Source organism: Manacus vitellinus, unplaced genomic scaffold (genome assembly GCF_001715985.3).
Source record: "Manacus vitellinus isolate BGI_N305 unplaced genomic scaffold, ASM171598v3 scaffold_11_pilon, whole genome shotgun sequence".
Taxonomy (NCBI): domain Eukaryota; kingdom Metazoa; phylum Chordata; class Aves; order Passeriformes; family Pipridae; genus Manacus; species Manacus vitellinus.
The window spans coordinates 3,766,058-3,792,177 of record NW_021938895.1 but is presented as its reverse complement, the minus strand read 5'-3'; the positions used below and the strand labels follow the sequence as shown (position 1 = coordinate 3,792,177).

The following is a 26,120-nucleotide window of genomic DNA, read 5'->3' as shown; positions in this document are numbered from 1 at the left end:
TTTCATTTAAAAAAAAATCTAAAAGGAAAACTAATTGTGCTTTGTGATACTTAGGGAAATTAAGTCTTCAAGGAAATGTAATCTTCTGCTTTTTATTTGACTGCAAATGCGTTAATTTATTTAATTGTATCATCGATCAACACAGTACATATAATTATTACCACTATATAATAGATTGGAAAAAATTTACTGTCATTGCCTGTGTAATCAGATATGCTGCTGTTACTAATTTCTAAACAGCATCAATGGGGACAAAAATGACCTTCCAGGCTTAATTTCATGCCCTACTTCCTGAAAAATTAAACAGGAAGTGAGCAAACAAAAACCAGCACAGATGCAGAGTGCAAGGCTGGTAACATCTGCCTTATTTGCTGCCCCTCTGCCATTCATAGAGCTGAACTCATTTCCCTGTCCTTTGATATTACATTTCAAACAAAATCTTGAGCAGATCTCATCAAAACAATCCTCCGGGCATTCCATTTCCATTCCCTCTGTCTTGCAGGTACAAATCATTATTTCATTTTACATGTGCAGGGACACTGAAAGCCCTGAACAGGCACTGGAAGAAAAAGTATGAAATGGAATATTTAATGAAAGGCGGCAGCTGAGCTCTCAGAGAAATCAAAAGCTGCTGATCTTGAGGATTCATTGAAGGAATTTTTATTAATCTTATTACCCTAAAGAATTGCTTTTTAGATATGTTTTTCAAACAGCATCAAATCCTCATCAAAACAGGCACTGCAGTGCAAGCACCATGCTCTCTGCTATTGACAGAAGCAATGTGGTATTTGCATATAATTTTAAACAAGGCTGGCAGTGCACAGCACCATTACTGGCACCCTGGTATTTATTATCAGTGTTTATTATTATTTATTAGAACCATAAATCCAGCATGACAACAAGCAGCTCCAGTTCCTGGTACAGCAAGGGGTCTCCTGTGTGTATATACATGACACATATATATATATATAAATATATATTAAAAAAATCCATGTATTTGGGGGTGGAACGGTTTTAACACTTAAAAAGCTATGGATGTTCACACAGCAACAAGCCTTCCAATAGGATTCCGTTCCTTTAAATATTTTTAATGCAAGCTGGTTTTTGCCTGAGAACCTTTGGTTTGTGTAATCTGAGGAGCAAGACCTGAAGACCAAGCTGGCAGTGGAGGAGCAACTGCTCACCCAACCCCAGGTAACAGGCTCCAAAAGTCTCCCAGCGCCTGTTCCCGACCTCAGGGATGGATTACTGTGGCCTGCAAGGCTTCTTGCTGCAAAAAGCAGTGTCAATTTTAAGGGGAGGGATCCTGCCAGGGATCTCCTCCATGTGAGAGCTGGGCACGGGTACCCTGCCCATCACCCATGAACACACAGGGACGTTCCTGTACGAATGGCAATGGATGCACTACAGCTCCTACCTGTGTCCCAAACATTCAGGTGATGGATGACTCCCCTTCTAAAGGACAGGTTACACACAGAACTAGCACAGCAAACAGCAAGCCTTGATGAAAAAAAAAGCAAAATATGTAGATATTTTATTTTTTTTTTACACAGAACTAGCACAGCAAACAGCAAGCCTTGATGAAAAAAAAAAAAGCAAAACATGTAGACATTTTATTTTTTTTACCAAATGAACAGCATGGTTCCTTAAGTGACAGATTCCAACAAAAATCAAAGGATCAGAAAATTGGAACATTTCTTTATGACAGTACAATGAACTGAAAAAAACCAAAATTAAATTACAAATCTTCAGGCTAAGTATGTTTGCATCTGCCCGCGTTCTGCACTGGCTGGAAGTTGTCTGGTCAGGGAGTAAAACCTCACATCCACCCAAGTAAATCATTCCAAGGCAGGATACTACCAAAGTTCACACAACTTCCAGCTGGCTCAGAACAGAGGTGGAGGTTGTTCTTTCCCACTTCCAAAAGACACTGGTTATGCACACTCTGTATCACACTCATTTTTATACACAGAACATGAGCGCTGAAGAAAAAAAATCTACAAAAAATGTAAATTTGGTTTTGCCTCCACCAGGTGCTACACCTAAAAATTTATGTACAGAAAATGTGTTACAGTTCAAACACATCAGATAGAAAACAACCACAGTATGGGTACCAAAATCAAAACCTTCACCTACTGTCTCATTTTGTTTGAGTGTTCTCTAATTCACAGAGTCCTCAGTACAAACCTGGTATACACGTCAAAGACCTTGTACAGCCTTAGCTCAGCCCAGTAGCACAGCACTGTGAGAGCAGGGCTGTTTCACTGCACCTGGTCAGTGTTGGCACCATTGCTAGAACAAGATTTGACTGGAGTCAGCTTATCAGCTGGATACTTTTAAAAGGCCATTTATCTTCTACAGTTTGTGAAAGAAACTTTGCTATAAACATAGGCTTGCTTTGTTCAGTCAAAAACAGAACCTGCTCAGTCCCTTCTTAAAGCTCCTGCTAGAAACAGGTCAATGCAGCCTTTGCCAGGTCACCCTCACAGCTTGGCGAGCCCATGTCCACTTGGGGGATTTAATCTTAAAGCAGATCTTCCCATGTTTTACATTTATTTAATTCTAATGTGAAGATCTAAAGATTCATATTGCAGCTTATCAAACTTGTAAGAGAAAAAGTTACACTTTGTTGAGAATTCCTGTGTTTAGGTTAAGAACTTGATGGCAGGGCTTGAAAACAGTTTTCCAAAAAAGACCAGTTTATTTCGGTGGGTCTGTGTTAATTCCGTATTTTTCCTTGAGAAGCTTAAGCTGTTCCTCTTTCTTCTTTGTGTCCATCTTTTGGAATGCCTGTAATTAGGAAAACAAAAGATGTGAGATGACAAAGAATCTCTCATCTTAGGACATGTTCTTTCCCAGTAACTGCAACCAACATCACTATGAAATCCATCACCATCACACACACGGCTCTGTTTGATTCTCGCCCTTGGAGAACATCACAGGGCCTTGGACACTGTCAGTGACGGGCAGGACACCAGAACTGGAGACTTTTTACCCATAAACAAGATCTCACATCTGCTGCAGCTGTGCTGGTGTGAGGCCCCTGCTTCCTCTTCTCCAGACTACTTGCACCAGAAACATTTCTTTCACACCCTTGGTCCAAAGGTACTTTGGCACACAAATCCCCACGTAAAGATGAAACCTTGACCGTGTGTCCAATCCACTCCCTCCAACAGTTGGGGTTTATTTCTTAAGAATACCCAAGCAACTGTCTTTACAAACTGATTTTGGGCTTGTTCTTTTGTGCTGGCTCTGTTCACAGGTAACTTAAACCCGCCTGGTGCCCATACCCTGTTTGCGTTGTAGTAGAGAACCACGAGGTATCTGTTGCACACGTTGAACCCTGACAGGTGATCACAGGCGTTCTTGGCATCGAAGATGTCCTCGTACACCACATAGGCTGTTCCTCTGGTCTCAGGGGTGTTCCCACTGCAGAGCAACATCAGTTTTAACATTGAATAAAATGAACAAGAAATAGTTTTATTAGTCTAACGTTTATTTATTTCACAGTGACTGAGATTAGATGAAGTAATGCGACTTCACTAAAAAACAATTTTTTATTTTTTCTAGATATTAAACTACATCCCTGCTTTCCACACCAAACAGTTCAGAGCCAGAGACAACAGGAGAGTGTGCTCTATTTTGCTCCTTAAGGAAAATGCACCTCCCCACAACAACTATCAGAAGCTTTTGTCAGGGTTGCCATGTATCTGGAAATGATTTAAATCTTTATTACAGCAATTAGCTTGTTTTATTTAATATTACAAGACCTGGCTGTCAGTGGCTGTCTGGATCAGATGTGTCCCTAGGGTGGAAAAGGGTTCCTGGCACATCATGAAGTCAATTTAGGAGTCAGAACAGCCCTGCTGGTGAAAGCCCACTGCAGAGCCACAGCCATCACCCAGTAGAGCACCAATTCCACTCCCTTCGCCCGAGGGATGAGACATGTGGCTGGGCACATAACACTAATGAGCCCACAGGGACCACAGAGTTTACAGATCCCAAAGGTTTCAACTAAAATACAGTTATAGAGACTTAATAATCAGAACAACTGTCTCCAAGGTGCTTCTGAGAACTCCCGAGGACAAATGGCATGTCACATATCCACCCTGGGATGTGTACAAAGGTGGAGAATGGGATAAAACTGCACAAGGCACAAAAGCCATTACAAAGGGGGATCGACCTTATGCCTTGTCTTGTGATGATGTTGGGATTTCTGTGGGAAACAACATGAATTAGTAGTTCTGAGCAAACTGCTGGACACACCTGTCAGTGTGTCACTCTGATGGAAAGCTCCCAATACATCCCAATTCCTTATGTCCCACTGTCACGCTGTTCTAGCCTATGTGTTTTCAGAAACCTTAAGTACTGGCTGTCCTTTATGCTCATTAGCAAAGAACTCCACCTGTTTAGCCCAGCAGTGTTTACGCTTCCCCTCGTTCCTTCAGCCATTCCCAGCCATGTCTGCTGCGCTTCCCTGTACAAGGGTCTGTGCAGCTGCACGTCCCAGCACAGCACCACCAGCACGTGCCCCCCCTCCTGGTCTGCTGAGGGCAACTCTGCCTGTAAAACTGACTTTGCTCTATACAATTAACAATCAAACAGGTTACCAGAGAAGCTGTTGATGTGCCATCCCTGGAAGGCCAGCTTGGATGGGGCCCTGAGCAACCTGGTCTAGTGGAAGATGCCCATGGCAGGGTGTTGGAACAAGATGGTCTTTAAGGTCCCTTCCAACCCAAACCATCCTATGATTTTAATCACTACAGCTCTGAAACGAGCACTTCTATTTTAGGTTGTTACACTTGGTCTGTTTAAGCAGCATCGACAATTTAGGTATTTACATCCTACACAGTCAAAACAAACGTTAATTTCCCATCCCAGTCTCAGAGAATTGGGAAACAGAAAGCCATATAAATGACAAGGGTATGTTCTGCTCTAATCTGATCAGCAGCTTAATCAAGAACTCAGGAGGTGCTGCAGGCTATTTTGCCACCGTTGATAAAAGCAGTACAATAAAGCCACCCCACATCAAATACAAACTACATTTCCTTTCTATGTGTGCATCTACTGAAATCTGTCTCACACTGTATTAAACACCAAGTTCTGTTTCCTCCCCTTCCTAAATATTCTTTTAGAAGGAGCAAAAAAATAAATAAATCCTTTTGTATGAGTGTCCATACTCCAACCACACTTACTACAGTCCTCAAAAGCTCTCCCTGAATTCCAGCTTCAGACAACTCTTTCTGCCAGAAACTTAGTGGATCATGATACCACCCAGAGGGAATGATGGTTTAATCCACAGCATCCAGGTTGGATGGGGCTTGGAGCACCCTGGTCTGGTGGAAGGTGTCCCTGCCCATGGCACGAGGATTGTTGGAACATCATGATCCGTAAGGTCCCTTCCAACCCAAACCATTCTGATGACTCAGACAGCTCTCAGGATAACAGGCAACACCAGCACTCATGTCTTCAGTATTTGAACCAGCAGTGAGAAGAACCTCAGAGCTGCTGCAGACATGTACAATCTCCAGGCATTTATAAGCAAAGTCACAGTCACATCCCCACTATCCAGACCCTGTGTGGTGAGGACACCCTGTCTCTGACCCATAGGGGTTGCTGCTGGTGTTTGTTTCTAGTCCACAGGTCCAGCAGCAACATCAACATCTGTTTTCCCATTAATTATCTCATACTCATTAAACAGGAAAACTGTTCAGCTTCTGCCTTTCTTATTTTTAGCTCCAGTGAAGGTAAAAGCTCAGCTGTATTTGAGACTCAAGAGAACAAGTCTCATATTTTACCAACTTCCCCAAATTCACATCAAATTTAAGCTTCTTCCCCCCGCCTCCCAGCAATATAATTTTCTAACAAATTCACTTAAGAGCATCATCACATCCCTCTCTGGCACTCAGGGCACTGAGCCTTTCCAGCTGTGGATCCCAGCTGTCACCCCCTGAGGTGAGAACACCGGCAGTGGAGCACGTGGAGCCCTTCACGTCCCAAAGGAGAACAAAACACTTACACTCTGATCTGCCGGATGGGGCCGTACTTCCCGAAGATGTCGTACATCTCCTCGGCCGTGATCTTGTACGGCAGGTTCCTGATGTACAGGATCCGGTTCACCTCCGGGGGGAGCCGGATCTGAGAGGGAAAAGACACGGGGACTGTTAGATCCGGGGCACGTACCACAAGCCTTAAACTCGGCACCTTACGGGCTAAACCGTGAAATGGGATTGGAAGGGGCCTTAAAGATCACCTGTCCCACCCTCCTGCCGCGCTCCCGTCAGACCAGCGGGATGCCTGGAGCGGGATGGGCTCCTTTCCCATGGACGGGGCCGGAGCCCAGGGGGTGGGACGGGGCAGCGCGCGCACTCACGTTTGGCCTTCGTCTGCCGCTTGCTCGCCATGGTGCGGCTGAAAGCGGGTGGCCTTGCCTGGGGCAGGAACGCGGACGGGGAAGGAGCCCGGGAACGGAACACCAGCCGGCGATCGTGAACGCTGGGCGGAGACACGGATGTGTCCCGGCGTTGCACCGCGGTCCACTCAGGGCCGAGCAGTCGGCGTTTGCACCGCGCTCCTCACTGGGACCGGAGCTGTCCCGGCGTTGCCACCGCGCTCTCTCACGGACGGAGCTGTCCCGGCGCGCACCGCGCTCCCTCACGGACCGGAGTGTGTCCCGGCGCGCCGCGCTCACTCACCGGAGCGAAATTGTCCCGGCGTGCACCGCGCTCCCCTCTCGGACCGGAGGCTAGTCCCGGCGCGCACCGCTCAGCCCCGGCCCTGCCCTCGGCCCTGAGGGAGTGGAGATCCCCGCACCGCGTGCGCCTTCAGTTCACGGCAACAGAACTGCAACACGAACCTCTTTTTAATAAACGCCTCCCGTTATTCTTTACCCCTCCTCGCCACCTTTTCAATAAACGCTTCCCGTAATCCTCTGCCCCTCCTCGCCGCCCACAATAAGCGATCCCGGTTTGGAGCAGAAAGCGGCAGGATCTCTGCAGTGCAACACCCGCGGTGACCCTGTCACCCAGCACAGCTACAGCAGGGGCCCTTTCTTGAAGCAAACAGGCACTTCGATGACGATTTTGCCGGTGTTCTTGTTTTCCTCCATAACCCTGTGTGCCTCTGCGATCTTGTGCAGGGGGTAAACGCTGTCCACGAGCGGCTGGAGACGCGGGGAAGCCTCTCCGGAAAAATAGGGCAGCACGTCCTCTGAGAAGGCTCTCACCAGCCGCTCCTTATACTGCGGGAAAAGTGTTTTGAAGGTTATTTCCAGCCATTTCACTCACTGAGATGTCTCTAAGCACGGCGTACAAAGTGTGCGCAGCCTGCAAGGAGTCACTTCCTGACACTGTCACGGTGAAATGGACATAAACACATGACTGGCCTAAATTACAAACGAGAAGAAAACTTTTAGATTTATTACATTTTAATTGAATGAAATTCTCCAAAACAGGTGGTGTAAGCTCAGTGCAGAACCATTTAAATTCAAACTGATAGTTTTTGAGAATATACATATATATATATACATATAGAGAGATATATGTATGTCTTAAACCATCTACCCTAGGGCTCTGCACTGCCTGTCTTTTATTGTCAAACCTGAGAATTTTCCACATAAAGTGATTTTCTTCTTGGTAATTGGGCATCCAAATGGTCTTACTTTCTACTTCGAAAAATTACCTGATAGAAGTTTTTATTTACCTCTCCTCAGACTCGATCAAATTGCCTGATCGCTCAAGTTCTGTTCTTTTTTAGGCCAAATCTTTAAATTATGGTACTTGTGAAATACATTCAGAAGTCCTGGGTATCATTCCTCTGATTCAGGGAGGGATTTGATAAAAATAGAAAGGGGACATTATAACTTAATTATAACTTAATTTTTCAAAATATGTAATGACAGTTCAAGAGGGACTTTTTTTTTGCAAGAAGGTGTTTAACACTAGTTTTAAAAGAAAACTATCATCAATTTTACGGTCAAACTGCACAGACTGTTGATAGCCATTACTTGCCTCCTTGTCTCGTGACCGTAATAGACTCGTGTGGATGCTGGCTCTTTTGGAGAGCAGCCTTGCTAGCAAATCCCCATGGACTTCACCTCCACTCAGTAGTCCATAAAGAATCCACCGGCCATCAGTACTCAGACAGTTGAGATTCTTCTCCCAGTATGAGCCACCAACACAATCTAAAATAATATCCACTCCAGAACCTTAAGTAGAATCAGGAGAGATTTCAGCAATGTAGTTGAGCTGCATTAAAGGCTGGGATAATCTCAGGGAAAACTACAGCCTTGTTCTTTGTAGGTACAGAATCAACCCTGCAATTCTCATTTAATTCTTTCTACTGAAATTAGGAATTGTCACAATGATTTGTAAGGAATTATAGAATTGGGCCCCCAAAAAATTTTCTAGCAGTGTGAGAACCCAGCGTGGTGAGGCACTGGCACAGGTTGCCCAGAGAAGCTGTAAATACCCTACCCCTGGAAGTGCTCAAGGCCAGGTTGGATGGGGCTTGGGAGCACCCTGGTCTAGTGGAAGGTATCCCTGCCCATGGCAGGGGCTTGGAACAAGATGATCTTTAAGGTTCCTTCCAACCTAAATCCTTCTGTGATTCCGTGGTGATTCTTACAAAGACAAGTGTGAGGACTTGGTCCCACAGTTCTTTGTGGAGGGAACAATAAGGCGGCACGATATTTTTGCCCCAAATGAACACAGATAAAGAGAGCCCATGCAGAAAACAGCACAATTAAAGTAAGGAAAGGCACATTCTGAGCTGAACAGTGTGTCAGGTTGTGCTAACAGGGTCACTACTGTCTGCTCCCTCACCGACTAAGGCGACAGCTGAAACTGAGTGTATGTGCACATGCTGGGAGGTACAAACTCCTCCCCAGCTGTCACAGGCTCTTTCACAGAGAGGTTCTTACCTTGGGTGAACTCCAAGACTTTTTCACTAAAATCTTCATTCTTGTAGTTGAACCCTGCAGCTGCTCCAGCGTTTGCTGTTGCTTTCAGTTTCTCTTGAGTTCCTGCTGTCACGATGGGAATTGCTTTTGCCAGTCTCACCAGCTGAATGGCTGCCATGCCAACTCCGCTGGCTCCAGCATGGATCAGCACTGTCTCACCCTCCTGTATTTTACCTGAAGGAGGACATAAGGGAAGAGTGGTCACCCTTTGGGCATCACCTTTGGATTAAAACATGAACAGCATGGAAAATACTGAAGAGGGGGTTGAAAGAGATGCCCTTGTGGGCTTTGTTTACATCTTCATATCTTTCATAAGAGAAACAAACCCAGGACCAACAGAGGTCACAGCGTGCTGACAGAACTTCATTTTACCAGTTTCAGTGGAATGACTTTATCTTGGCCCTGTCCAGCTCTGGGCATCTGTGACCAAGATGCTTAAGTGAGTGCAATCAGCCTTTTTATTCTACCAGTAAAAACACCGCTGGAGGATGTTCATACTGAAAAATCAGGCACTCAACAATGGAGAAACATCCAGAGTGCTGGGTTATGTTAAGGACCAGTTCTACCAATTATCTATCAGTTGCTCTAACGCATTAATTTAAAGTGATCTGGAAGTGATCCCCAGGAAACAACACTGCTTGAAGCAAGTCTACAAGAAAGTTATTTGTTTGGAACTTCTGTTCTTTACTGGAACTTCTAGGTGCTACTGCTGAAGAAGGTAGGAGAAGGATATTTCTCACCTGAGGAAAACCCTGGCAAGTGCTACTGTAGTGCCTTGGCAGTGTATTTTCAAAGTGAAGAGTGTGAGCTTCTGACTGTTTTGAATCAGCTCAGAGGGGATTTTACTTACAATTAATGTCTCTGTGAAACAAGGTACAAGGAGATGTTGCCTATTGTAGGTCCAAAGGCAATTAGTGAGAAAGTTCATTATATGGGCATGCTTGCAAGTGAAGTCAAATCCTTAGAAATAGGATGACTTTTCAGCTGTTTGGAGAACATGGAAGTTATTTGAGGGTTTAGACTTAATGAAAGGTGTCCCTGCCCATGGCAGGGGGATTGCACTAGATGATCTTTAAAGTCCCTTCCAACCCAAACCATTCAGTGATTCAAGCTGAGAAACATAAATGAAAAGAAAACTGAGCATCTTTCCATATCCTTCCTTGTAAATATGCAATCAACAGGGTAAGTTATGAGTGAGGAGAGGTGGTCAAGATTTCAGGATTTGTGTCTGGCATACCAAATTCTGACCCACGGGAATGAAGTGACAGAGGAAAGGCAAACAGCATTCAGATGGAGGCAACAAAGAAAGGATTTCATAACAGAAAGGAATATCAGCTGTTTGGGGATAGATGGGCAAATACACCTCTCACCTACAAAATGCAGCAGCTGAAATGCTGTTAACCAGGCTTCGGGAATGGCTGCAGCCTGGATAAAAGTCATATCTTTGGGGATTGGCATCAGGTGGCCCTCAGGAACTGTAACGTACTGTGCCTGACCTCCTCCGGAGAGCAGAGCCATCACTGCATCGCCGACCTTCCACCGGCCCCTGCAGCCAGGGCCCAGCCCAGCCACACTCCCAGCTGCTTCTAAGCCTAAAATATCACTTGCTCCTTCCAGGGGAGGGTACTTCCCTCTCCTCTAAAATAAAAGAAAAGAGAGGGCAAGGAAGGAAAAGCAACACCTCATTGACTTTAATGAATTGCAATATTCCATTCGCACGTCTCTAACCTACATTCCTGTCTATTTAATCCTGATTTTGCACTGTGCAAATGTTCCAGTAATTTGAGGATCTTCTCTCCTCTGGAAAAACTTCTCGTTTCCTAAGTATGTTCTTAAAATAAGAATAAATTCATTTTTTTGTGAGTCTCCTTTTTCCAGGCCAGTCTCCACTGAGGAGGTTCTATGGTCCCCAGTTGCAGAGCATGGCTTGCAGATCAAACTTAATAATTTAAATGTGATTTTTCTCCCACTGGGACTGGGCCAGTGAAACATTTCCTGTTCATCTCAAATGTCCAGAGAAGTGTCTAAGCACCTAGAAAGACCAGAGCTCTGGTTTTACATGTTTTCTTGAAAGGCAGCTGCCTTTCCACACCAGCCCAGCACTGCAGTGACCCAGTGTGATGGTTTCAGTCTAGGCCTTCCTGGAAACCAGTTTGTAACCAGGAAGGAACTGGGAAGGTGACCAAGGAAGTATTCCATGCTATTCCTTTACGTAACCTAGGGTATAAATAAGGCTTTGATAAGAGAGTTCGCCCTCTTCTCTTCCGGCGAGGTTGGAGAACGGTGGTCCCTGTCTGGGCCTGGCTTATCTGGAGCTGAGGCCTACAGTAACTGCTGTTATCGACCACGTGTGAGGGGGGAGTGCTGGGCCGTGTCCAGACGTACTGCTTTCTTTCAAGGGAAGTGGTGAGCTCTTGCCAATCCTTCAGCTTTGCTGGGTTTTTAGATTGTGTAGATCTGTTTTATTATTTGTCCCTTTTCACCCTATTTTATCCTTTTCCCTTCTCCCTTCCCCCCTCCTCCCTTTGACTTCGGGAAGCTATTTGGGGTCATAGATTCATATATATAATTCTCATTGTATATCTCTGTTTTATACATAATATATATATATATTTTGGCTAGAACTTTGGCTGCCTGGTCTTTCGTTTTTTTTTCCTTCCCTCTCTGGGAAGGAGACCCTGTTGTCGAGTTTCGGAGATTTGGCAGGAAGCCAACTCCAAACTTGCACACCCAGATAAAAACATTTATCTGCTGAATCAACAGACATCTCTTCTTTCGCCCCTATGAAATCTCCCATCCAAATGCTCCTGACTTCCAACCTCTTTTAACTCTTCTGATCTGTCAAGACCTCAGATAGGGGCTTGAAAAATCAGTGCTATTTTCAGCTGCATAAATCTGCTTAATGTATACATACCTGGAGTAAATCTGCCCTATTCAGAGCACTGGCAGAGACCTTCACAAGAACTTCTCCTTGTCCTGGACTTGGTTGCATCACTTCTTTCATATAGAGATTTTCTGGGCCTCCTGGGCAATCAAAATAAGCTGCAAACATTTTCTCTAAAAAAAAAAAAAACCACAAAAAACAAAACCAAAACTGAAATAAAACTGGCATGAATACAGGCACACTTACATGCAGTGAGAAAATCTCAGTGATGAAAGATGACAAAAGATTTTAAAAATTCCTATTTATTTCCCTTGCCTCAGCATTTGATTCCAGTGTGCCTGATTTGCTCTGGTAGAGGGTCCCACTGCTGCAGGAGTCTTTCAGGTAACTCCTTGGTCACCGTTCCTGGGTTCCTTTTGGCACCAGCAGCTGTTGAGATGGGCTGCGATGTCAAGCCTCTGCCTGCCTGGCAAAATTAAATCTGCAAGAGGCTCCCCTCTGCTCCCTGATGCTGGGTGGAAGGAGATGAGAAGAGGGAATCACAATGGGAACAACTGTGTTACTTCCTGAGAGCTGGTACTTTACTGAATGCAGCACAGGGTGGGCTGCTGGCCAGAGCCTCTTCAAGCAACTGTGTGACAGACCACCCTGCCCTCTGTAAAAATCACTTGCATGATGATATCTGTACAGGAAAAGCTAAGTGTGTACCTAATTGTCTGTGGTAAGACTGCAAATGCAGAATGACAAACAACTTGAAACCCCAGGAATGTCAATCCCCACGGGGTGGTGCTCTACGGCTATTTTACAGTGAATAAACACTCCCATTTATTTCAGTACAATGTAATTTAAAGGCTTTTCTTTCTGAGGCTGGCGCTCAGCTGAACCATTGTTGTCAGCTGAACCATTTAATCCAGTCCCACAAAATTTGTCTGTATCAGCTAAAAAATTCAGTGGGAAGCTCACCTGATACCACCCTGTAAGAGATGCCTCTGCTCTTTTAATTGTGTCCAAATTTTAGTCAATTAAAAATAAGATGTGAAAGAAGCTTTTTTCCTTCTTCCGTCGGAGTTCACTAACTTGCATTTTTATAAATCGTTGCCTTTGTTGACAGAATCAGGCCCAAAAAAAGAGAGAGAGAGAGAAGAAGAGGATCTGAATATCTACATTTCTCTGAAACCCGTTTCCAGCCAAGTGTAACAACTTCAAACCGTCAGATCTGCCAGCAATGGCCCCCAGCAATAACTTTAAGGGGTTATATGATTCCCGAGCACAATTTGTTACTCACCTTTTTCCTGTGAATAAGGAAGCACAATCTCTGCACCGGAACAAATCCAACCTGCCCTCGGGAACAGAGTCCGATCCCGGTTCCTCCTCTCTGAGCTCTGCTCCTGCCATCAGCTACTCCCCTGCGGGTCAAGGGGTGGAACGGGGCGAGGTTGTCTTTTACTTTGGAGGGAAAGACATGAGCAGAGTCAGAACTATTAGTACAACTCACTGTTGTTTCTACTCACTGGCCTGGATTATTGCACGGATTGAGACAGAAACCCCGGCAGAGATCCACCGCTCCCCCAGCACCCAGGGGGGTTTGGCCTGATGCCCGTGCTGGGCGGGAGGAGTGTCACGGTGTGTGCTCGAGCAGGGCAGGAGCGACTGCTCTGATTTCGGAACTCTGTCTCAGGCTCGATTTACTCCACTGGTATTGGGGGCACGGGAGCTTGAGAGCCCTTATGCCATAGACCCCCTGGGCTCTGTTCCCGGGAGACAGCAGCGTTCAGAGCTCGCTGGTTCATGTCCATCAGCCCCGTGCATTCCCACCTGATGGTTTAGAATCACAGAATCATTCAGGCTGGAAAAGCCTGATGACATCTCCTTGAGCTTTGCTGTTTCCCCCAGAAAGAGAAGGATCAGATCATGCCTATCTCTGTGTCCTGATCACCAGCTATTGAGTTGTCAGGGAATAAAACTGACACTTCAGGCTATTTAAAAATGATAAATCATGTGTGTGTCTGTGTGTAGGATTTTTTTCTGTGGATTTTTTTCATATTAATAATGAAATTTTTTGAGTCAAGCTTTTAAACTTTTCTTTGAAACTAAACAAATTTAGAATCAAGTATAGCTAAAAATTCTTTTGTTCTCATGTGACTCAATTAGCTAATAATTTCTTTACTTCTGCAGATGAAAAGATCATGAAGCCTGTTGTTCTTGAGAATGCCCTTCTTTGATGTCCTGTAGTACACACGATCTGATTCAGTCCCAGTACTGACATTGTCTCTCCTTCCTCATTCTCACAGAACTTTGCAATCTACTGCAGTTTAAAATAAATGACTTTCTGTAGCAGTCGGTGGCAATGCAAATTGACATGTTAAAAATGTATTTTATTTGTAATATTCGAAGATGTACTGGGCAGTCTGAAAATGTGTTAATGTGACAGTTTCCTTCATCCCTTGGATCTGTGGTGCTCTGCATCACTGTAATGCCATTAGAGAACTTACTTTGCTTAGTGAGAATAATAATTATCTTATCTGGAAACAGGCTAAAAGGCAATGTTAGAAAGTTTAAGCAGACTATCTTAAGCCAAATATTGAAGACATCACTACATCACTTTCAATTCAGTTAAGAAACTTAGATGCATAGAGTTGTCCTTTTATGAACAGTGAGCCCTCAAGTGTTCTTGGAAAAATCCCTGAAAAAAACTCAGAAGCTGGAAAGTTGTAAAGCAGCGGTTTGTTGTTTAAATTGGATAATGTTTCAAACTTCTAAGCTTTATTTCCTCATGAGCAGTCCTGAAGTTGATGAAGTCCAAGTTTTCTTCTGATTCAGCTATCTTTCTCTCTAGTCTGCTGTAATAACACAAGGAAAAAATAAATAATTTTTTAAAAATTATAAAAATCATATGCAGAATTGCTGTAATGGAGATGCTTTTTTCTAACTTCAAATCCCTCTCAGACTATGTGATGCTTAAATGAAGACTGTGTTATTTTTAACTGAAAATTAAAAATACTAACACCTATATTCATGAGATAATATCAGTTCTAAAGAATAAACACTGAACACTTTCAATAATTTTCAGAAATCTCTTGTAATATGCAAAGAAAAGTTACTTTGTTTTCTTTTCTCAAAGAAATCATCCAGGACAGCCAGAATAAACTCCAGAAAATACATAGTCAAACTCACTGCAAATCTAGCTCCAGAAAAACTTAGACATTACATTAGCCTTTGCTTAGGAGCAGTGGTCAGTTATGGATGACTATTTGCAAGACCAAATAACGTGTGGATATCATTACAGGATTTTGCAAGTGTTGGCATTTTTTTGCAATCTTCCAGCTTTACACTTTTTGCCTTTCTCCCGTAGCATTAAAAAATGCTCATATATCAACTATGATATGGCTCCTGAATATATTACTGAGCCAGATCAGACTTGGGGATAAATAACACAATGGCACCTTTTGGATCTGCTCCAGCTCTGTGTGTAGTCCTGCAGAAAATACTAGGATAGAGCTAGCCCAACGCTGGCTTAAAATGTAAAGCCCAGTCCTTAGATTTAGTAAGTCCCATTCCCCAGGGCTCAGCACTGGGACCTGCTCTGTTTAATGTCTTTATCAACAGTCTGGGCGAGGGGATTGAGTTTGCCTTCGGTAGGTTCACAGGCAACACCAAGTTGGGTGGGTGTGTTGATCTGCTGGAGGGTAGGAAGGCTCTGCAGAGGGATCTAGACAGACCAGATCAATGGGCTGAGGCCATTGTGTGAGGTTCAGTAAGCTGAAGTGCCTGGTCCTGCACTTGGGTTACAACAACCCCCTGCAGCACCACAGGCTGGGTGCAGAGTTGTTGGAAAGATGCCCAGTGGAAAAGGACCTGGGGGTGCTGATCAACAGCAGCTGAACATGAGCCAGGTGGCCAAGAGGGCCAAAGGTCAAGTGGCTTGTATCAGGAATAGTGTGGCCAGAAGCACTAGGGAAGTGATTGTCCCCCTGTCCCTGGCACTGATGAGGCCTCACCTTGAATCCTATGTCCAGTTCTGGGCTCCTCAATTCAGAAAGGACACTGAGGTGCTGGAGCGAGTCCAGAGAAGGGCAACAGAGCTGGGGAAGGGTCTGGAGCACAAGTCTGATGAGGAGCAGCTGAGGGAACTATGGGTGTTTAGCCTGGAGGAAAGGAGGCTCAGGGGTGACCTTATTGCTCTCTACAACTACCTGAAAGGAGGTTGTAACCAGGTTGGGACCGGTCTCTTCTCCCAAGTTACAAGCTATAGCGCAAGAGAAAATGGCCTCGGGTTGTGCCAGGGGAGGTTTACATTGAATATTAGGAATAATTTCTTCACCAAAAGGGTTGTCAAGCACTGGAACGGGCTGCCCAGGGCAGTGGTGGAGTCACCATCCCTGGCAGTATTAAAAGATGTGGCACTGAGGGATGTGGTTTAGTGATGGGCTTGGCAGTGGTGGGTCAATGGTTGGACTCAGTGACCTTTAGGTCTTTTTTAACCTAAATGATTCTCTAGTTCTGTGATTCTGGGCACAAACAGAGCTATGTTGTTGGATAGAAGAAGGGGCTTGTTTCATGTGCTGCATCAGTGTTAGTAACTCAGCAACTAAAGGTGGTTTCACTGGCATTGTTTCTCCAGAACTGGGCAGAAAATACTTTTCTATTAATTGCTGGTATTGAATCTGCATCTGAGGAAGGCTTAGGTTAAGCCAAGTTTGTGTGCCAACTTCTTCATGTTTCATATCTGCATTGATTTCAACAGAGCATGACTGCAGCACTTTTGTGCCTCTCCACCCTTTGTTTCATATCTTCCTTGGAACAATACACCAGGCTCTCTCAGTGTTCCTGATCCTAAGGTGTGCAGACAGTTTGTCCTTGGTGAATGTTAGCCACCTGTCACGTGAGAAGGGGCAGAAATGAAGGATTTTCTGTCCCACCTGTATTAATATATTTTTTTGTCCATTAGTGTCCCCCTCCTGGGAGTTCAAAGCCTTTAAAGTCCGAAAACAGTCAGTCAGTGTCTCCTTAGGGGGAGACCCTTCGCTTGACAGATTCACTGAGATGGACAGGACTTTTGATACCCTATTTATGGGGACTGCACTTAATAGCAATGGAGAGCCTTCTCAGCAAGTTTCTCCTACAAGTTATTCTGCTTTTGGCGAGACTGCCAGCACCGAGAAAAAAACCAAATGGACTAACTCTTAGCAGCTCACAAAATAACTTTAATTAATATAGGATTCATGTAATCAGTGATAACATTTAACTGCAAAGTTCCACTTAACTAATAAAACCCAAACCAGAAGCACGCTCTCCAAAAACAACACAACTCCCTAAGAAGCAATAGATCACTACAACACCTCAATACAAAATTCAAGCAACCCCCCTCCACAACAGAACAGTTTACAAAGACTAGGACAAAATCTAAACACACTCACTAACACAAAGCAAAAAGGAAAGAATATAGCTGCTTCTCGCTAGCACACACTAAGACCAAGAAATACACACTGTAAGGCAAATCACGTACAGCAAGTCGGAGTCCGCGATCTAAGGCGATAAAATACAATATAGCAAAAAAAAAAGAAGGTAAAATATATACACGGTAGTCTATAAGGTATAGGGAAGGAAGCAAGGTATTACAATTAGTACAATTAGTAAAGGTGAAAGCAAAGTAAAATGTAAAAATGGTTGGTTGCCCTGCAGCATTCTGAAGAGCGGAAGGAGAAAAGGCAGCCTGTCAATTATCCCCACAGAAATGACGGAACTTCTCCCTCATTTTTGCTCCTCTCCAGTTGTGGGAAATGATTGAGCTGTAGACAGCTTAGGCCTTGAATTCGAGCAGTTACAGCTACGAGGTTGTAAAGGAATGTAAACATTGAAGATGAGAAAGCAGGAAAGGAAGAAGAACTGCAGTAAATAACAGGTGTTGTTTGGAGAGTTGCCAGCACGTGAAGGAATGCTGACCACCTATTAGAAAAGGAGCTTAGGCGTGTGAACAAGAACACTTAACCAATGAGATATGGTATATTTGTGCATGGACAGAAGAAAAAGACTATAAAAGTAAGCCTTCTGTAAATAAAGTGTTCGCTGCCTGTCAACTGACTGAGTGTGCGTTTTTTCAGCCGCTGCATCCAATCTCTTTTTGTATTTTTTTCCTTAGGCAGTTTGAGTGTCTATAGTCAATAAACTAATTTTCAGGGTGATAGACAGATGACATAGGCCTGAGTTCACATCAGGTAGGATGTTGGCGAAGAAAGGCCGTACTATCTCCGTACCATTCCATCCTTCCTTGATCCTATCAGTCTGTTGCTGGGAAGTCTTCCCTAGGTGTTGTGGTCTTTCCAAAAGCCCTCAGGAGTCTCTTTGTCCCTTTTGGTGTAGCCTTATCACCTTACAGTGAGTTTCTGGGTCTTTCCCATAACTGCTCAGGACTGTCAGTGTGGCCTTAAATTGGTCTGTCACCTTACAGCCAATGCATGCACTCCTTCTTGCTGAACATTCTTTTCCAGTATTCCCCCCATGTGACCCCACAGGTGGTCCCTTCTAGCCTTAACCATTCTGTAATTCTGTGACTGTATCAGGGAGTGCCTATTAGCTTCTTTATCATATGATATGATAGGATATGAGAAGAAGTGCTGTTATTCTGCTCTTTGTAAGCTACTGGATAATGAAAACAGATAAGCTATATCTATACTAGCAATTTTAAGGTTCCAGGGAGCAGTTCTGAGTGTGGTCAGAACAGTCCAGGTAGAATTGTGACCTGGGCCAGCAAGCACTTTGTTTTTGGCAATTACTTTGCTTTTTGGCAGTTCCAGAGCACAGACTGTGAAGTTAGAATGGCCCAGGACAGCTCCCCAAGGGCAGCCTGTACAGCCACTGTTTCAGGGTTATAGTATGGGCACGGCACATTCCATACCAGCAGGTCTCAGTGCCAGAGAATGGACCTACATCCATCTGCTTTACTGGCAGAATCCTTGAACTCAGAGTGCTTAAAAAGGACTCCTTGAAAATGGCGCTTAAATGGCATCTTTCTTCCAAAAATCAAAGGTGTGAAATTAGCAATCAACCTTGTGAGTCAGCCAGGCTGTACCCCGGCACTGGGCTCTGGGGCTGAAAGAACAAGTGTGTTTAGTAGAGTGCTGTGCTCCCTGCCTTTATGACTGCTTTGTGCTCTGCATTCCCAGAGTTTCTACCTCTGCTGTCTCTTCCCAGGATGCTCTTGATCTCTTACATTAAAGCCAAAGTTTGATGCACAGACTTGTCTTTCCTTTATGCCAGTGATAGCTGTGTTTTCCACACACTTTGTGCTGACAAGACTGTCACTCAGCAAAGCCTGCAGTTGATTCATTTTCCTTCTGTTCTGTAAAAAGATAGATGTATAAGTGTTCATTTCCCTTCCCCTTTATATGGGAAACCATATTTTTCTTCATGTGGAGTTCAGGAATTTCAGCAGAAATAATGCTAGGCCTTACATAAGCAATATAACAAAATAAAAATCACAAAAACAAGAGGGCAGCAGAACTGACCAGCAGGAAAATGGTCATGTTTCTCAGGAAGGCCATAAAAGTCCAGTTATATTTTTATAGGGTAAATATTCCTGAGTTCTGATTTTCCTCATGTTTAATTTACTTCCTACCGAGGAAACAGTCCACGATGAAAACACTAAGAAATGAGATAAAACTTGCTACAAACAGCAGATCAGAGCAGAAAAAGGGCTTTAGGGGTGGTTTTTTGGCCAGGTTTGACCCAAAACAAAAATTATTTTCTTTTTAAATGGTCAGCAAAAACACAGTGTGGGAAAATGACTGAGGGAAAGTTAGAGAAAACTGGGAAAAATTTGGACGCTACAGTTTTATTCATATTCTAACAGAAGTTATAACATTGAGGAAATTTTAGGCTGAAATGCAGTTGTTATGTCCAGCGTGGAATGTGGTTTGCATGCTTGGAATCAATTCTGTGATAGTTCCCCAGGCAACACACTTTGCAGCCTGAAGGACATGCTAAAGAGGGATGAAACAGAGGGTGAGGCGGAGAGAAGACACCTTGGCCAGGCTCTGTTGTATCCCTGCAGGAATGGGAACTGGATGGTACCACATAGCTAGCTGATAAATCAAAGAACAGCTGTGTGGGAAAATAACCAGGGGTAAAATTAAAGAAAACTGGAAAGTTACATTTTAACAGACAAAACTTGTGATCAGCGTGCACATAACACATGCTGAGGAGGGGTGAAAGGGAGGATGGAGTGGACTGGAAAGTTACAGACACAGTTATAACAGTATGGAAATTATAGTGGGAAATGGGGTTGCAATTCCCTGGATGGAATGCAGTCAGCATGCCTGACTTCCTCCACACAATAGATGCTGAGGGGGGAATGAAACATTGGGTGGAGCACAGACACCGTGGCCAGGCTCTGTTAAAATCCTTGCAGAGGAGGGAACTTGGTGGTACTTTTTAGCTGATAAGCTGCATATCATCTGTCAGATGAGGGAGATAGGAGAAGATGTGTTGCTGTTGGCAAAATCACTCTCCTCAGATGTAACACTGGCACAAATCTCTATCCCAAAGTTAGCTCAGATGTGATACTGTCGTACACCTCCATCCCAAATTCAGCTGCCCCTGAGATATGACCATGCCTCACTGAACATAATGTATGACTAAAGTCGCTGAAGCTCCACCTAAACCTAAAGAAATATTATAAAAGTAAGTTAGAAATGGGAAGAAATTTATTTTGTGAAAGCAAATATCAGGACTGTTGGCTAAATCAAAATGCAGTAAAAGATCCATTTAGAGTTTTGTGCGAAACAGGAAATTCAGATTTCTGGGGAGAGTTTTAAAAAAAAAAGTCACGAAATCTAGCCCTGCAACCAAGTCATCTGCCCTGAGCAACCTACAAATTTCTGAAATTGGACCATATGTGATCAAAAATATTGGTCAACATCAGATGTTGTTTAACCTGTCGTGGTCTCTCAGACAAGTTGAATTGAAGGAAAATAATGTTTCTACAATCCAACCAGTTTGTTCACCATTCCTGAGGACCTCTTATGCAGGATGGCAGCATGGCTGCATACATGAACACTCTTTCCCCAAAAGTGGGCAAAAAGAGATGTGCCTGGCATCTTGGGAACAGGACTGGGAGTTCAAAATAGCATAGACTCTGAGGGATTAATGAACAAACTAGTCATGATAACTAGTGAGATCAACAAATTGAATCACCCTCTGCAATCTTTCCTTTTGGATCTGGGAACAAACCAATAGCTTTTACCCTCAGTAGGAGGGTGAAAAAACCACCAACTGATCATAGATGCACCTGTGGACAAATGTTTCTTTGTTTTATCCAAGCTCAGCTGTGGATGCAATCAATGACAGCCACAATTATAAGGGAAGGTGAAGAAGGTATCTTACCCACTGGAATTCTGGAAGTAATTTGGGATGATGTGATTGAGTTTGAAGAAAAATTCCAGTCCTGGTGGTATTTAGTCAGTTTTACCTATGATGCCATCGACAGCACAGCCACAGCTTTTGTGTTAACTGTACACATTGCTCGGGTATATATTATGTACCCTACCATTGTGTCAGGGTTAAATCACAACAGATCATACTCTATCCCTGGAGCGTAGGGTATGGGCCCTAGAGGATGGAAATAAATGGTGAACTATTGATGTCATTGTGCAAGAGCAACAAGGAGTCATTTGTGAAAACAATGCCATCACAACTCAAGACGTTTGTCTTATAACTGAACAAAGTGTTTGTCATTTTGAGACACATCCTAATGAAAACCCTAAAAATGTTTTCAGTTGTAAATATTGATAATGGAAATGTGAACTCTTTGGGATTCTTTACTTGTAGATAATGTTACTGTAGCTACAAGTAATGACTCAGATATTTGTGTTTGTAAGTCCATTGAAATTATGGGATGATTTATTTACTTAACTTCTGTCATATCTTATCAATTGTTATGGTCTAAGTATATGCTGATTCAAGACCTGCTGCCTACCCCTATTGGAGCAAATTTCAACTTGAGCAGAAAGCTACTACAACATGAAGACCTAAACCAATTGCTGAAGCAAGCTCAAGGAAATGGACAAAGGACTCTGATTCCCATCCATCATAATGTGGAGAAAATACATCATATTTCAGAAGCAGTCAAGAAAGATGCAGAACATTGGTGGTGGGATACTCTCTTTGGATGATCACCAGCTGCTACAGGAATTCTCAAGAGGGTGCTTTGCCCTGTTGTTGTTTTATTGACATTAACTGTTTTGCTTTTTGTCTTAGTATTGTATGCTAAAGTTTGCATTATTGTGAAGCAATTAGCCTATTGGCTACCCCCACAAACATTAGATAACCCCCGCAATACAAATGCATAAAACACTCTTAAACTCCATTTGGATATTGTGAAGCTTGAGTGACTCCAGTCGCGGGGTGGATTATGAGGGAAAATAGGGGGAAAATATCTTGAGTCTAAAGTTACAGTCACATTCTAACGGAAGTTATGACATTAAGGAAATTTTAGGGTGAAATATAGTTGCTTCTTCGAGGAGAGAATGCAGTTGGCAAGCACGGAATCTGTTGCACGGCAGTTCCCCAGGCAACACACCCTGCAGATGCTAAGGGGGAATGACTCGGAGCGGAGTGAAGACACCTCGGCCAGGCTCTGTTGTAATCCCCGCAGGAATGGGAACTGGATGGTACCAGGGGGCTGATAAACCGCAGAGCAGCTGTCAACCAAGTGAGAGGAAAAGATACCTTGTTGCTGAACCAGCAACTGTGGCAAAATCACTCTCCTCAGATGAACCTTGCTCATTATAATCTCATATAATACTGTAATACTGTCACACACCTCCATCCCAAAGTTACCACCCCTCCCTGAGCACGTGGTCTCTATTTTATTAACTATATCTTTAAGAGCAAAGTGACAGAATTTTACACCAATCAGGAACAAAAGTACGTGTGACTGGAGTCACTCAAGCTCCATATAAGTGTAAAGAAATAAGTAACAGTGAGTTAAAAGGGGGAGATATTAGGCAAGACTCCATCCTAATTTCTGGGATTGGTCAATGGGCTGAACCTGGCTTCTCCCTTCTAGGGAGGCCTTTTGGGGAAGAACTTTATTCAAAGTGTGCTAACTATTATTTCAAGCTTTCCTTGATGATTAGACTTTGTGTATTGCTTCAGACTTTTTCTTGGAATCAGTTCAGTGTCAACATCAATCCCTGATTGTCACAATCTTCTGTGATCAGTGTATTTGTTAATAAAGTGTGTTATTCCTTAAACTGTTCTGTGTGAGTCCTTCAAGGGCGCTGGCAGACTGCGGCAGTGGGTAAGACTTGACAAAACTGATAAAATACCAAGAGAGGGCGGGATCCAGCAGGGGGTCTCTCTTTCCAAATTGAAATAAGGGGTTTGGCTCGGACACTTTGCTGGTATCCCTGAAAAGGTTGATTGACCCACCCTCCGATACAGTTCAAGAGCAGATGAAGTTCAAGAAGCATTTGGACAGGGCTCTCAGGCTCTCAAACACATGGTGTGATTCTTGGGGTGTCCCGTGCAGGGCCAGGGCTGGGCACTGACAAGCTGCCTGGGCACGAGGAACTTGTCTTTCCTGGGGCGCTGACAAATCAATAATAATAATAATTTTTTTAAAAAATCAAATATAAAGGTTTTGAGGAACCCGCCGCTGAGATAAAAAAACCTCACATTTCCCTCATCTGGTATCTCTGGCTGCCTTCAGTTTCAAATTTAATGTCACGGCTAGCACTGCACGGTAATGTGTGAAATCTCGTAATACAATTTAGTGAATTTTGGATAAACCAGTGACCCTGACTTCGCCTGCTCGGCTCGGCTCGGCTCGGCTCGGCTCGGCTCGGCGGGCCTGTTTCTAGCTTCTGATTGGCTCACTGGCCGCACTCTCGCTCTCTGATTGGGGGCAGCCCTGCCGGGGGCAGCGCGCGGGCCTGGGGTTTGCATGGCAGCGCGGGACGCCTGTGCGCCGGCGCGGAGGGCCCGGCCGTGTCGTGCCCGTGCCGTGCCGTGCCGTGGTCCGTGCCCGTTCCGCCCTTCCGCCCGGGAACAGGGTCCGGGTGCCGGCCTGCGGCCGGGCTCCCATCCCTGTCCCGAGGGTGGTACCTCCTCGTCCCGAAGAGGTGTGGTAAATGGGAGAGAGGCTGTTTTCCTCGGCGGAAGAACACGGAGGGGCTCTACAACAACCGTGAGGGTAGGGGGGCACCGCCATTTTCCCCTCAGCGGGGCTGTGCCGAACGGAGCGGGTTTGACTCCCACCGCAGCCCCGTCCGGCCGCCCCTGGGGCCGGTGAGGCGACCCCGGCAACGGCGGTGGGGGGAGCGGGGCTCTGCTGCCCGCCTCGCCTGCCCTGGCGGTCTGCGGGACCCGCCTCAGGGCCGGGCAGGGTGCGGGTCGGGGGGTTCGGCGTTCCCCGCTCACTGGCCTGGTCCCGATCGCTGCCTCCGAGGTGCAGGGGCCAGGCCGGAACGCTCCGGCCTTGCACATGTTATCTGTTAGCTCCGCATTCACAAGCTGCAGGGTTCAAAGAGCTGCCCTGCTCGCACTAGAGACTGGTTCTCTCACAGAATCAGAGAACAGTTTGAGTTGGAAAGAGACCTTGAGGTTCTTTCAGTTTCAGCCTCCTGCCATGGGCAGGGACACCTTCCTCTAGACCAGGTTGCTCGAAGCCCCATCCAACCTGGCCTTGAACACTTTCAGGGATGTGGGACAGTGGAACAAACGTCCTAATATTATAGAACAGCCAACCTGCTCATGGGATTTGGCATTTGCAGGCTGCAACTGCTACATTAACTGCAAATTTTTTTTTTTTATCCACTCAGATTTTGGAAATGCTTTACTGTATTTCTGTCCAAGCCTGTGGTTAAACCTTTAGTTTTAAGACCTGAAAAATAGCTGCTGTCTCAAGTCAGTGGGCCCTGCCTTTGTTAGTCACGGAGAGCTGGTGTCTCCTAGCAAGACTCCAAACAAATAAGTAAAAGAAGTAAAAGAAAGGACTCAGTGGCAGCTTGAGTTATGAAGACTGGGGGGAAAAATCTGCAGTTAGAGCGTTTACCACTTGTGGGTTCCTGAGGGCAGATTGCTGCAGAGGCAGGTTCTCTATGTTTGCTCTGTTTTGTCTCCCCTGGGGTCCCAATTCTCTGTGATGAGATCAAACACCTCCTTTACTTTGTGCTCAGAGAAAGGCTCAGCCTTTCTTTGTGAGATGGATGGAGTCTTGATACTAGTTACTGAAGATAGAAAAGAGCCTAATGGTTGGGTTTTTTTTTAATTTTACTTGTTTTGTAAGATTAGAAATTAAAATATTAGAATATGTATTTTATGTAATTTGTAATTTAAAATATCAAGATATGTTTTTTTTTCATCTCAAACTTGTCCAGGGATTTACAGCATCCCTTCCCCAGAAGAACAAAACTACTTGGAGGGAAAGGATATCTGTCAAAGATAGTGTGACCAAGGAACCCATGGCACCTGTGCAGGTGGGTGGGATGTCTGGCTCATAGGAAGGTTTGTTGACTTGTCTAATACCAAATCTGTAGCACCCTAGTTCAGCCCAGCTTCAGTCCTCTCTGTTTACCTGTTATTTTGTATCAGAAATTGGGTCAGTGCTAATCAGGGTTTATGTACTGTCATTTATCTGTTTGCTTTAATTGATTATTACAGGATGAAGGATAAACTGTGAGAATCCTTCCCCTGCTCCTCAGACAACAGGAGGTTGGATATGCTTTCTTGGAACTCAGTAGACTTGGGCTGTCTGGATAAAAGAGAGATTGTTTTTGGAGCAGGGGGCTTCTCACAGGGAACACCAGTCTCCATGGCACAGCTCTCTGCAGGGGCCATTGGGGCACATGTAGACAAAAAATGTTCATTTCCACATGGAAAGTGGCAGGACACCTGCTTTCCAAATCCTGTGTCCTAATTATAATTCCGTGTTTTCTTCTGTATCTCTTGTCTCCTCTGTACAGAGAGGGAAGGGAATCACTATAGAGGAAGGACCTGCTGGGCTGCCACACTGCCAAGGCCAGTGTGTATTTCTGGGTTTGGAGCCTGACTTACTGGGGCTGAAAAAATTCCGTGGAGAATTGGGATGTTGTGACCTACTCCACTGCAAATTTTTAGTTTTCTTTGTGTTTGATGACAGAATAGAAATCTGGCAGAGTTATGCAGGAGGGAAGGAAAGTCCCTGGTACCATGTGCATTACATTGTTTTTTCCCCTTAATTTGGCTTTACCTGGCTTACATGGCAGAAATGAGGATTTTTCTTTTATAGAAGCAGTT

The 26,120-nt window shown here is 44.5% G+C and overlaps 2 protein-coding genes across 3 annotated transcripts; both read right to left on the bottom strand.

The window, feature by feature from the left end:
* Window positions 1–1,577: 1,577 nt before the first annotated feature.
* Window positions 1,578–6,404, bottom strand: SF3B6 (splicing factor 3b subunit 6). Its single transcript, XM_029965768.1, has 4 exons — window positions 6,374–6,404; window positions 6,020–6,212; window positions 3,291–3,429; window positions 1,578–2,790 (listed from the first exon to the last, which is right to left on the bottom strand). Exons 1-4 carry the CDS (start codon window positions 6,402–6,404, stop codon window positions 2,701–2,703), a joined length of 453 nt encoding a protein of 150 aa, XP_029821628.1. The 3' UTR covers window positions 1,578–2,700.
* On the bottom strand, window positions 6,037–13,535 carry TP53I3 (tumor protein p53 inducible protein 3). Of its 2 annotated transcripts, XM_018087623.3 has the most exons (9): window positions 13,129–13,535; window positions 12,807–12,942; window positions 12,159–12,354; window positions 11,874–12,016; window positions 10,330–10,597; window positions 8,921–9,133; window positions 8,010–8,206; window positions 6,857–7,240; window positions 6,037–6,138 (listed from the first exon to the last, which is right to left on the bottom strand). In XM_018087623.3, the coding sequence occupies exons 4-8, from the start codon at window positions 12,009–12,011 to the stop codon at window positions 7,034–7,036; spliced, it is 1,023 nt and encodes a 340-aa protein (XP_017943112.3). In that variant the 5' UTR covers window positions 12,012–12,016; window positions 12,159–12,354; window positions 12,807–12,942; window positions 13,129–13,535; the 3' UTR covers window positions 6,037–6,138; window positions 6,857–7,033. The 2 variants fall into 2 exon arrangements, with proteins under 2 accessions (XP_017943112.3, XP_017943113.3); XM_018087624.3 differs by lacking the exons at window positions 12,159–12,354; window positions 12,807–12,942 and having other exon boundaries at window positions 13,129–13,533.
* Between the last annotated feature and the right edge of the window lie 12,585 nt (window positions 13,536–26,120).

Coding starts and splice junctions, on each gene's coding strand:
- TP53I3 (XM_018087623.3), bottom strand. CDS start 12,011: ATGTTTGCAGCTTATTTTGATTGCCCAGGAGGCCCAGAAAATCTCTAT. Junction 8,207..8,920: donor AGTCTTGGAGTTCACCCAAG/GTAAGAACCTCT, acceptor ATTCTACTTAAG/GTTCTGGAGTGGATATTATT. Junction 7,241..8,009: donor TACGGTCACGAGACAAGGAG/GCAAGTAATGGC, acceptor CTTTTCCCGCAG/TATAAGGAGCGGCTGGTGAG.
- SF3B6 (XM_029965768.1), bottom strand. CDS start 6,404: ATGGCGAGCAAGCGGCAGACGAAGGCCAAAC. Junction 6,213..6,373: donor GCGGCAGACGAAGGCCAAAC/GTGAGTGCGCGC, acceptor TTCACGGTTTAG/CCCGTAAGGTGCCGAGTTTA. Junction 3,430..6,019: donor CCCATCCGGCAGATCAGAGT/GTAAGTGTTTTG, acceptor GTTGCTCTGCAG/TGGGAACACCCCTGAGACCA.